At 31.7% G+C, this 12,148-nt stretch overlaps 1 protein-coding gene across 5 annotated transcripts in view; it reads left to right on the top strand.

Annotated features, from left to right (window-relative positions):
* The window catches only part of IFT80 (intraflagellar transport 80), a 98,504-nt gene that overhangs the window by 75,148 nt on the left and 11,208 nt on the right, over nucleotides 1-12,148 (top strand). For all 5 annotated transcript variants that reach the window (XM_011379684.2, XM_023524517.1, XM_011379692.2 and 2 more), the window contains 5 exons: nucleotides 4,343-4,478; nucleotides 4,906-5,053; nucleotides 6,161-6,332; nucleotides 7,246-7,335; nucleotides 7,419-7,591. In XM_011379684.2, coding sequence (XP_011377986.1) covers nucleotides 4,343-4,478; nucleotides 4,906-5,053; nucleotides 6,161-6,332; nucleotides 7,246-7,335; nucleotides 7,419-7,591 — 719 coding nt within the window. The remainder of the gene's footprint in view (nucleotides 1-4,342; nucleotides 4,479-4,905; nucleotides 5,054-6,160; nucleotides 6,333-7,245; nucleotides 7,336-7,418; nucleotides 7,592-12,148) is intronic.

The raw sequence follows: 12,148 nt of genomic DNA, 5'->3' as shown, positions 1-12,148 counted from the left end.
CAGCCAGTTATAATATGTGCAGTCAGCAAAAGGATGGAAGGCTTTTAATTTTTTTAAAAAAATTATTAGTTTGTACAACTATAAAAATAATTGGACTAGCCAAGTCCAAAGCATTTTTTTAAATGGAAGCCAAAATTTTTCAATTGTGTTTCTATTCTTAATTAAAAATTCTGTTACATATATTTCTTTTTTGCTTCTTAGGACAGTTGGCAATGTTAGAAGATAACTTATTGTTATGACATGATTTTCTCTCTGAATATAATCAGTGACCTCAAACTTAATATCCTGAGATTTACTAAAAGCTAATAATCAATATACTAAAAGTATGATCCCCTGGAATTTAAATATCATGTTATACATATTTTAGCATTTTTTTCAATCTTTATAAATGTCCAATTTTTTTCAGACTATTCTGGTTTTTCATTCCATTTCTGATTTTTTTTTTTTTTTTTTAATTTTTGTAGTTCTGTGTGTATGTTCAGTCATATAAAATCAGTCCATTTGGGATGAATTCTGGGCTGGAGTAGTTCTAGAATTAAAGACCAACAGTCTTTTTTCCCCCTAACAATCTTTTTAAAAAGAGAAAAGAATGGCTGCCAGTACTAGTGTCATGTCTGAAATTATAAGGCTTTGGTAAAACAGAAAGGGAGTGGGGGAGAGCAGAGACAGCATTTGTTCCACCAAGAGCATCCCTATATAACAAAGACACTCCTATCACCCAGCAAGTTCCAAGAGTTGTTCAAGCTCTCTGCCAGGAGCCCAGGACAAAGGCCAGACAAATTTTATATACCACAATGGTATACTGACCACAGGAAACCAATGCATAACACGTTGCCTGGTATTACTTGACACATTTTCCTTTGTGAAATATGACTGTGATGTTATATTGGTCTATATCAGAGTTATCAAAGTTATAGATTACGACCAGATTTGGACTTGCCATTGTTGCTCCTATGGAGTATTGATGCCATACCATTAATAACAATTCTAATTAGGGAATGTATGTTTTAGGAAGAAGTGTTCAGTCCCACATTTTTCATAAGAAATATGACCCCATTAATAAATAGAATTCGATGCTGCCGTTCTGTGCTGATGGATACTCTGTGGGCCACAGAGTTAAATAATTTCTCATGAGGATTATGATAATTCCATTGAAATTGACCAATAAAAATTCTAATATAATAACTAATGTTCCACTTTTTTTTCAAGTAATCTTCCTCTTTGAGGCATCAACTGGAAAACCATTAGGCGATGGGAAGCTTCTTTCTCATAAGGTAAGGGACATTAGCTATTTCTGATGTAAATAGTCACTATTTATTTACTTTCTTTTTAAAATTAATATTTTTATTTTAAGGAGGAAAACAGAAGTTAGTTTTATATTTAAAATCAGCATGCATTCTACAGAATATTTTGCTTAAAAATATCACAGTTAGAGACTAAGCATTAGTAAACTCTGTAATAGGAAGCTATATGTGCAAATTAACTGAATAGAAAGATCTGGCTGATATATCTATTGTCCAGGCTCTTTACTGCTTTTCAATAAAATTCTCTATCTCGATTAACTTTTAGCATCTGTCAGTAAATAAAAACGTGTTTATATATCTAAACAGCTTGCAGTTTTCTCATTGAACTGTCCTTCACCAGTATTTTCTTTAGGTTTTAAGACTATAGTTAAATTGGAAAACTTCTAAAGAAGTACAAAAAGACCCTGAATTGTGAATTGTTTATTCGTTCCTGATATTTTATCTTAAAATAAACGAAGGAGCATATTTTATTGAGTAACCTTTCTAATAAGTGGTATGTTAGGATCTAAAGGTGCTTTTAATTTTATTATTCAGTGCTGCTAGTGAATGTTACTTCATATATTATTTTTGTCTCTTTGTAATTATTAGTTTTAAATTTGAATAACAAATACATTCATATAGTTCAGAGATCAAAAAGCATAAAAAATTATACAGTGAAAAATCCTCTGTACTACACTCATTCCTCATTGTCACAGTTGCTTTCCACCAAATGAGTAACTACAATGATTAATCTCCTGTATATCCTTCCAGAGATTTTTAGTGCATATACAAACAAAACTGATGTATGTTCTTTTCTCTCTCTTTTGTAAAACTGTAAAATATAACTGTACCTTGCTTTTCTCACACAACACTATTTCTGGAAATCTTTCCATATCAACACATAAAGTGCTTTTCTAATTCCTCCCATCACAAAGTATAACATGTTATGGATGTATTTATTGAAACTATGCCCAAAAGATGGACATTTGTTTCCGGTCTTTTGCTTTGCAGTATTACTAAGATGACTTATCTTGTACATATATGTTCTTGCCCAAGTGTTAGTGTGTCTGTGGGATAAATTCTTGAAATGTTATTGCTGAGTGAAAGGACATGAGCATTTGTAGTTTTAGTAAGTATTGTCAAGTTATCTTACAAAGAGATCGAATTGATTTATGTTCTCACTAGTAATACATGAGGTGTCTGTTTCCCCACAACCTCTCCATTATAATTATTTTAAATCAACACTATCTAAGCAGAATTTTTCCTTTTCAGTAGAATTAAGCCCATATAAATAGAGTAAATTTCTCAGCTTTTGAAGATAGTCATTTTTTATTAGCGTTGAAATGAGAGTCATTTAGTAAGGTTTAATAAACATTTCTTTTTAATGTACTCATTCTTCTTCTAGAATAGTTCCTAAGTATAAGAAAGTTATAATTTCATTATTATAAGAATGGAGATGACTTCTTCACCTCACACTTCATTCATTGCACAGGAAATTTTTATCTCTTTGCCTTGTGTATAATGCAAAGGATTTTAAAATTTGACCTTCTCCAGAAAGTCACTCAAAATATTTTATTTTCTAGTATATGAAGAAACTAAAAACCTAAGATCTTCCCAAATAAATAACAGAGCCAAAGCTAGAAGTCACGTTTTTTATTAAATGAATATTAGTGTAAGGCAAAGGAGAAAGTTCAGGTGAACCTCGTTTCAAAGACAAAATTCATGTCTCGTTTGCAAAGAGTGACCCAGGAGGAACAGAACAAACGTGGACGTAGTAGAACTGGACAAGAGGAAAATGGGGAAGCCCTGCTGAATGAAGAGAGAATGAGAGGGGCAAAACACTCCCCCCACTATGTGCAGAGGCATTATTATTATTGTCAATCTTTGAATTTCTTAGAAAGGAGAATCATATCTGTTTAAACAGTTTTTAAAAAATATACTAGGTACTTTCGATGGGATGATAAATAATTCTTTATTGTAAAGATCAGTTTCTATGAAAGGTTTCCATTTCAGAAATGCATAGAATTATATTTCATGCATACCTTGATATACATGAAACAAAATTCTTTTCTTCCTTAAAATACAGTTGATGGTACTTCCAAAGAAGAGAAGATTTTTTTTTAAAAAGTATTATGAACTAGTATATGGTTTATCCTGATCTATCAACTTGGATAAGAGTATAATGTGTTTTGTTTCGTTTTTTAAGGATATTATGGTAGTATGCTTAGATACAATAATTGTTTGTGGTCATGATTCTTGTTGAATTCACAGATCCTAGCAAGTCTTCAGACATAGTAAGTAGTAAGCAAATGCCCCTTGGATTGAATTTAAATAAATCCATACCAAACTACTTCCAAATTATAAGAAAATTCATTTCACTAGCTGGTAACGGATTAATACAATATACCGGAAATACTTTACTTTTGTAGACAGATCACTAATTGAGCAGTCAGAAGTCTAGGTTATAAATTCTAGATATACTTGTTACCAACTTTTTCTGAGCAAAATCATTTAATGGCTATGGATCTCAGTCTTCTCATCTGCAAAGTAAGTATAATTCCTACATCAGAAGATTGTTTCCTGTTTCGCGAGAAATGAATATGAAAGAATTTAAACAATGTAAGGCTCTTAAAAACATGTTTCCACAAATAAGTTCTTACAAATGTTTAAAATATAGGCAATCTACTTAGAATAAATTTTGGTAGGAGGAGTTTAATCAAAGTAGACCTCTCATGTGATACCCAGACTTGCCTTGCTCTTTCACCCTGACTATAAAGATGGAAGTGTTTCCTAGCTTATAGAGTTTCAAAATATACATTATTTTGTAGTATTTTAAGGAGCATCTTCCTGATAAACAAACAAAAGAGTACATGTTAGTATAGCTTTTGAGTTATTAGTGTATTAGCAGTTTAAGACTATTTAATAGGGACATTTATCACTGTAACTAGGAAAGTGATATTTACTTGATCTTTAAACAAATATTCTTTAATTAAATAATTTAAATGATCTGATGTTAAGCACTAATACTAATCCAGTATTTTCACTTTTTTAAATTTTAGAATGAAATTTTGGAAATTGCTCTGGACCAAAAAGGACTTACCAATGATAGAAAAATTGCTTTCATTGATAAAAATAGAGATCTCTATATCACTTCAGTGAAACGATTTGGGAAGGAAGAACAAATTATCAAACTTGGTAAAATAATTGTAATACATTTAAATTTTTAATTACTTCCAATTTTCTTAGATCTACTCTCTGTCATATATTAATACTAAATAGCTTACTTGCTTGAATAAATCTATGAATAATGCTTTGATCTCATAACATTTATTAGCTACTTAACTCTATTTTAATAGCAAGTCTTTAGCTGCCACAACTAAATTGGCACTGAAGAAAGACTTGCAAATTAAAAATATAACGATTCTATGTAGGATATTCAAATATTTCCATAAATTCTTATGTGAATTTTTGTACAGGTTTTCACCATTATATGATCAGAAAATAGAGTCATTCCTACCAGAAATTAGATAGAGTCTTGTGCGTCAGCTGATTTTAAAGATATATTTTTTATACTTATTATATAGTGGAACTAATGGTATATTAACATTCTTTTAAAAATTAGGAACAATGGCACATACTTTGGCCTGGAGTGATACATGCAATATCCTGTGTGGACTTCAAGATACTCGATTTACAGTGTGGTATTACCCCAATACAGTTTATGTGGACAGAGACATTTTGCCTAAAACATTATATGAAAAGGATGCAAGGTAATATTTTACTGCAAAGAATTGTTTATTGTGGTAAATAAAACTCTAATATGTCTTTGCCTTTAATTTCAATCTTGCAAGATATCTTTTACTTTACTCAGTCAACTAAATAATTTGTTCATCTAAAGCTAGCTTATTAGTAAGACAAGTTATGGAACCAAGTTGAAAGTGTTGTATAATATAATTATATTTATTTACTTATTTATTCCTTATATGAATATAATTTTCCTTATATGAATATATTTTCAAGCTTTATGTTTTTTAATGGTAACTCAGTTTTTTTTTAAGGTGGTTTTGTGATTTTAATATAGGCACCCCTAAGATTTTTCAGTGGTAAACAACAGTTGTATATCAACATCTCTGTCCCAGAATATCACTGACTTTCAGGAATGTATGTGTTCTAAAACCGAATTCAATCTAGAATTGAATTTTTAAATTAATATTAAAGATATAAAAATATATGAAATTACTGAAAATTTTTTTTAATATTTATATTCTTCAGAAAATCAGATGCATTTATATTTCTAAATTCTCTAAGAAAGCAGGGAGATCTCTCACTTTTGACAAAAAAAAAGGAATACAAAGGTTTCTCAACTCTAAACCTTAGCATAACTTGCAAATCTATTTTGAGTTTATTTTTAATATTCAAGTTTCACAACCTTACCAAAACCAGAGAGGCATCATTTAAAAAGTATTTAATAAAGAGAGAAGTGTATGTCTTAAAGTTTACCTCTTTTTATGAGAAAATCTTGCAATCAGCTTAATCTTTAATGATTTATACTGTAATACTTTTAAAAGCTAATGCTAAGTGATTTAATCATTTGTGTGTTAAGACCGAGGAAAAAAAGGTAGTTTCAAATGCTTTTTAGGAATAGCTTTCACATATGTAACAATTTTGCCATGTTGAACTATATGTTTTGCTCCAAGTGTATATAGCAAGTTAGAGTCAAATATTTATTTGAATATATACAGTTTCCCTGGAATTAACTTTTTTGGAGGTACATTTTGGAGGCTGGAGACTTCTATGTATGTCGGGTCAACTCCAATTTTATATATATGAAAAATTTTGCTCAGGATATAAATTGCACTTTGCTTTTTCTCCAACAGTGAATTTAGTAAAAATCCCCATATTGTGAGTTTTGTTGGAAATCAGGTAACTATAAGAAGAGCTGATGGCTCACTGGTTCACATCAGCATATCTCCATATCCTGCTATTCTCCATGAATATGTAAGCAGTTCAAAATGGGAAGATGCTGTAAGACTTTGTCGCTTTGTTAAGGTACTTTACATTTCAGATCCATATTGTGTATATATTGTGCATTTACACAATATCTTGTGCAAGATGAGAAATGATAAGGGCTGGAAAAATATGCATTTGAGACTATGTCTTTTTTTATAAGTGAAGACATGAACTATACAGGGGGATAGGTGCTTTGTGATTTATTCTGTGAAGAAACTATAATTTAAATGAGTAGTTTCTTAATATTGATACATATAAAAGACTTCTGTGGAATTTTTTAAGAAAGTCAGTTTCCCAACTTCTACCCCCACAGAGATTCCAACTTCTTAAATCCGAGTAGAGGCCTGGGCAGAGTTTTTAAGTTCCTCACATGATTTGTGCAGCTAAGGTTAAGACTCCCTGCTTTAGATCAGCTGGTTAAATCCAGCATTTTCCAAATATATTTGACCACAGAACTCTTTTATTGCACATTGGTTAACATTCTTTAGAATACACTTTTGCGGAATGACTTTTCTATGCTTTTTCTTACAACTGGTTGTTGGTGGCAATCTGCTATAGTAGCATTATCTAAGAACCTCACTATTCCTCAGGTTCTCTATAAGTTATATTCTTTGACAGCTCATCAAACAGACTGGAGGGTTGAAACCTTAAGTTATCTTAAAAGTATACTGTAAGTTCAAAAATAAATTTTTGATAATTAGAAAATTTTCAAAGAATTTTATTCAAAAGAAGTTCTCTGTTTTTAATATATTTTAACAAAGTAGCCACAATGAAATTTCCACATCATTAATTTATTGAATTATTAGTTCTTTCAGCGCTATGCTTAGTAACTTTTTATTTTTAATTAAAATATGATATAATTATCTTTTTTATTTTATTATCTTTTAAATCAGTTTATTTTAAGGCAGTTCAGCCAAGTGGTTGAAGTAATTATTCTCATATTTCATTTTAGGAGCAAACCTTGTGGGCTTGCCTAGCTGCTATGGCAGTTGCTAATCGAGATATGACTACTGCAGAAATAGCCTACGCAGCAATTGGTGAAGTAAATAATATGTGTGTGTGTTTCTTGCCATAATTTGTTATATCTCTGTTACCATCCACTTTAAATATTTTTTCTTTTATTAGATTGATAAGGTTCAGTACATCAATTCTATGAAAGATCTTCCATCTAAAGAATCAAAAATGGCCCACATACTAATGTTCAGTGGGAACATACAGGAGGCTGAAATAGTACTTCTTCAAGCTGGCCTTGTTTATCAAGCAATCCAGATTAATATTAATCTCTACAACTGGGAAAGGTAATAAAAATGGTTTTCCTCAATTCCAAAATCTGATTGATCTTATTCTTTTATTTTAGTAAAATAAAAGAATAAAAGAATAAGAATAAGATGTAAATGTAATTTACTTTAGTAAATTACATTTTCCAGTGTACTTAATAGTTTCCTGACACTACAGAAGAATTTATTCATGTTTATATTTGCAAGTAGTTTTTCATTGAAGATTTATGCCTTCTCTGAACTTGTGATTGATTAGAAGTTGAGATGTGAAGAAGAAAAGAGAATCTAAGATGTCTCCCCAATTTCTGATTTCAGTAACTGGATACATGAAAAAATTAATATTACCAGATTTGGAAGGGAATATAGTGAGTTCAGTTGTAGGCATGTTGAATTTGAAATATTTGTGAAGTAATATGTGATAATGGCTGATTAAATGAACCAGGAGCTCATGAGAAAGATTAAAAGTAGAGATGTAGATTTCGGAGACATCAGGAAATGGTTGGTAGTTGATGCCAAGAGAATGGGTGCAATTGCCTAGGGAAATGCATGGAGTGAGAAGATGTCGACTATATTTATGGGATGGGTGAACAAAGAGAAATCGACTGAAAGATTGGAATAAAGCAGGCAGGCAGAGAGAAGAGCCAAGAGAGATTTGTGATGCTAAGGAAGAAAGATGAAAGGATTTGTAGTAAGGATTGGTCGGTAGTAACCTTTCCCCCACCATTATGCTTCGGGACAGATTGCTTTCTAAGAGTGGCATGCTGCTCTTCTCTATGACATATTATGTTTTTCCACTTATCCTCTCAGGCATGCATCTCTCAGCGAACGAGGTTGTAGTGCTTATAAACACCTGAAGTTACTGTGTTATAAAATTGGCATGCCTACTTTTCCAGGTTAGAAGTGGCTTTGTTTCTCTCTAGCCTCAAAAATAACTCATAAATCTTTCAATTACAGGCCCTGGACTTATAATTCCCTTTGATTAGAATGTTTATAGATATCCTATCTCTACCTTTCCTTTGAATAGAAGTTACAAAAATGGCAGATGGCTAATTTTGTCATTGACATACTAGTCTCTTTAATTTATGCACTAATGATCTACAGATTCTTCATAAAATTCAGCTACTCTGTTTATGTTCTTTATTTACACGAATTTGTTGCCATCGTTTAACTGTACAGAGGATCATAAAAGATGTTTCTGGTTCTACCAACATGAGTAAGATGAATACATTGTCCCTGTCATCTGTTTGTTCTTTAATTCATAAATTTTAAAGTAACTAGTCTGGAAAGAGGCATATGAATCATATTTTTAAAACTCTATATTAAACAACTAATAAAAAAAAATCGTGTATGCCATGACCAAGCTGTGAGTTCCATGAGAAATAGGAAAGAATAATCTTTATAGTATTTTCTCAACCAGTATTTTTAAGAAAATATTTATGTTGGCAAATGTTAGGAACTACTATTTGTATAGCACTCTGAACACTGTACCATATTTAAAAATTTTGTTTAATGAACTTTAGCTTAAAAAGCTTACACCTATTTAGGAATTCCATTTTATTGTTATTAATAACAGTAAATCGAGTGAAACTAGACTATCTTATATCATACCCCAAAATTAACTTGAAATATATTAAAGGCTTGAATGTAAGACCTAAAAACAGTAAAATATGTAGAAGAAAACATAGGCACTAAGCTTATGGACATTGGTCTTAGAGGTATTTTTGTGAGCTTGACCCCAAAGGTAAGGGAAACCAAAGCAAAAATAAATGAACATGATTAGATCAGATAAAAAGCTTCTACACAGCAAAAGAAACCATCATCAAGATAAAAAGGCAACCAAGTGAATGGGAGAAGATATTTGTAAATGATACTTCCAATAAGGGTCTAATATTCACAATATATAAACTCACATAACAACAACAACAACAACAAAAGCAATCTGATTTAAAAATGAGCAGAGGACCTCAATAGATACTTTTCCAAAGAAAACATAAAGATGGCCAAAAGAAGAAAAGATGCTCAACATCACTAGTTATTAGGGAAGTACAAATCAAAACCACAATGAGATACCATCTTATTTAATTAAATCAAGTGATTTAATTAAATAAGTGATTTAATTAAATAAAATTACAAGACAATAAAAAAATAGGAAAGCCTCTATTTATTGAGTGCTTATGGTACGCCAAGAATTGAGCTAAACGTTTTCCACATATTAACTCTTTTGGTCGTTACAGCATTTTACAAATGAAAAAACTGAAGCTTACTCATAAGTTCATGGCAGATCTAGGATTTGAACTTAGTCTTCCAATATCAAAGAGGACCGAATTATCCTAGTATCACCAAGCAATTAGATATGTACTGCTAGTACCACTACTTATATTTGTTATTGGATTGCTGTTTATCTCTCTTATTAATCTTCGGAGATGTTTACATCATCTTTCCCCTTTCAGATTATATACTTATTAAAGAACAGAAACATATTGTATATACCTAGTAGGTACTTAATATTCATGTTCTTAATCTTTATGCAATACTCTTTAATCATTTTGAATTGCTCCTCTACAAACATTAGGTGTAGATACATACAGTTTGTCATAGCAGTAAGATGAGGATATTTGCCTCTTATGGCTTCTACTGCTAGCCTACAATATACATAAATAACACATATTACATGTATTATATATAATATATACGATGCCTTTTGAACATTTCTCGTATCTCCTAGACCTAAGTGAAACTTCCCTCTTTTCTGAGGACACCACTTCTCTGGCTTTCCTTTCAAATGGAGTCAATTCTTTCTGACTCCACACCCTTTAGCATCTGGATGTGGATGGATTTGGTGTCCTTTTTGCCTCCCTCTTCTTCATTTCCCTATCTTATAAAATATCTGATTGTTCGGAATTATGTCATGTGCCATACTTATTTTATGCTATAACTTCAAATCTCTGCTCCCTGTGCCTCCCTTCTCCCCTCCCCCCACCTCCAATTTTCAGCAAACGACTGTACCTTATGATATTAGATTTTAGGGTGAAGGAAAACAAAAAGAGCAAAGAAGATTTAATGGAGGAAAGAGTGAACACTGGTGCTCCTCTATTCCTCTTGTCTTCCTGGCATCTACCTTTTCTATGCTTCTTGCCTTTTATCTTAACTATAAACCAGTGAGTTGGTCAAGTGCTGGTAAACCTTTATTTCCTCCTGATAAGATCTAGAAGCATTGTTCCAGGATTCTGATTACTAGTTACACACTTTAGACTCCCAAATATGCATCTCTCTTATAGCCCTCTGACCTGCCAATAGTTGCTTCCAGAACTCATTCAGCTCATCAACTACCTCCTCGGCATTTCCATTGGATGTCTTACATGTTTGAGTTCAAATTATATTCATTTCCTCATAAACTTGGTCCTCTTCCAAAGTAATCTTATCTCCTCAGTCTATGCAAAGCTGGAGATCTAGGAGTTACATTTAAATTTTTCCTTATGCTTCTTTCCCCCCACCCTAATTACCAACTGTTTGCTCCCACATACCTCTGATACTCACCCACTTCGCTGCCAGCACTCTTGCCTAAGGTGATGTAAGTTCTTCTCATAACTGAAGCTAAGAGAGGTAGAAACTAAAAACTCCAGGTATACAGATCGATCCTTTATATAAGTATTAATAAAAATAATTTCTGCCAGTTATATAAAGTGATTTTACTTCATTCAAGTTATGTAAAAATTTCTTAGCATACTGCTTGACACATAGTAAGCCTTCAATAAATGGTAGCTATTATTCATTCTTCAAATATATATTGAGTGTCTCTCATGTGCCAGGTTTTAGGCTCTGGGGATACCAGGTTGAACAAAACCAACCAAGTTCTATGATGGCAATTTTGATTCTCTGTTGTATGGCTAAGAGAAAAAGGTAGGAGTAAGAGGGATTATATATATTTAGATTCAATATAAGAATCCATTTATAACAGCATAATCCAGAGAATGGATTGGATGATAAATATATTAGATTGCTTTCAAGATCCCTGAATTTCTATATTTTTAAAAAGCCTTTAGAAGGGAACAGATTTTATAATAATATGTGTTATTCCATTTGAGAAGCACAGTCTTGCTGGTTATGCTTCTGACACTCCTACTTGAATTTGAAAATTGCCTGCAACCTTATAAAATTCAGCCGTTGAAGAGTTATAGGTAAGCAGGTTATCTGCTTGACGTTTACTTGGACACTTGGTGGTAGTCTATTCTGAAAAACTGAAGTTAAGAGAGGTAGAAACTAAAAACTCCAGGTATATATGTCAATCTTTTATGTAAGTATTAATAAAAATAATTTCTCTACTTCTGCCAGTTATGTAAAGTGATTTTGCTTCCTTCAAGTTATGCAAAAAATCATATTTTGGATTTATCTTTTTATATCACTTCCTTCTATTTAAAATCAGAGAGAGATACATGGATTTATTCCAGCCCCATAATCTAATGTCACATTTGTTTGGTTGCCAAATAACCATTTGCTAGAGACATACTGTTCTCATAACCCTTATATAATTTGGAGTGAATCTCCTCCTAACTGTGGTAAGGAAATATTTTTTACCCA

Source organism: Pteropus vampyrus, unplaced genomic scaffold (assembly GCF_000151845.1).
Source record: "Pteropus vampyrus isolate Shadow unplaced genomic scaffold, Pvam_2.0 Scaffold12, whole genome shotgun sequence".
In the NCBI taxonomy this organism is placed as follows: domain Eukaryota; kingdom Metazoa; phylum Chordata; class Mammalia; order Chiroptera; family Pteropodidae; genus Pteropus; species Pteropus vampyrus.
Note: the sequence above shows the minus strand (reverse complement) of the source record. Positions and strands in the feature narration are given on the sequence as shown.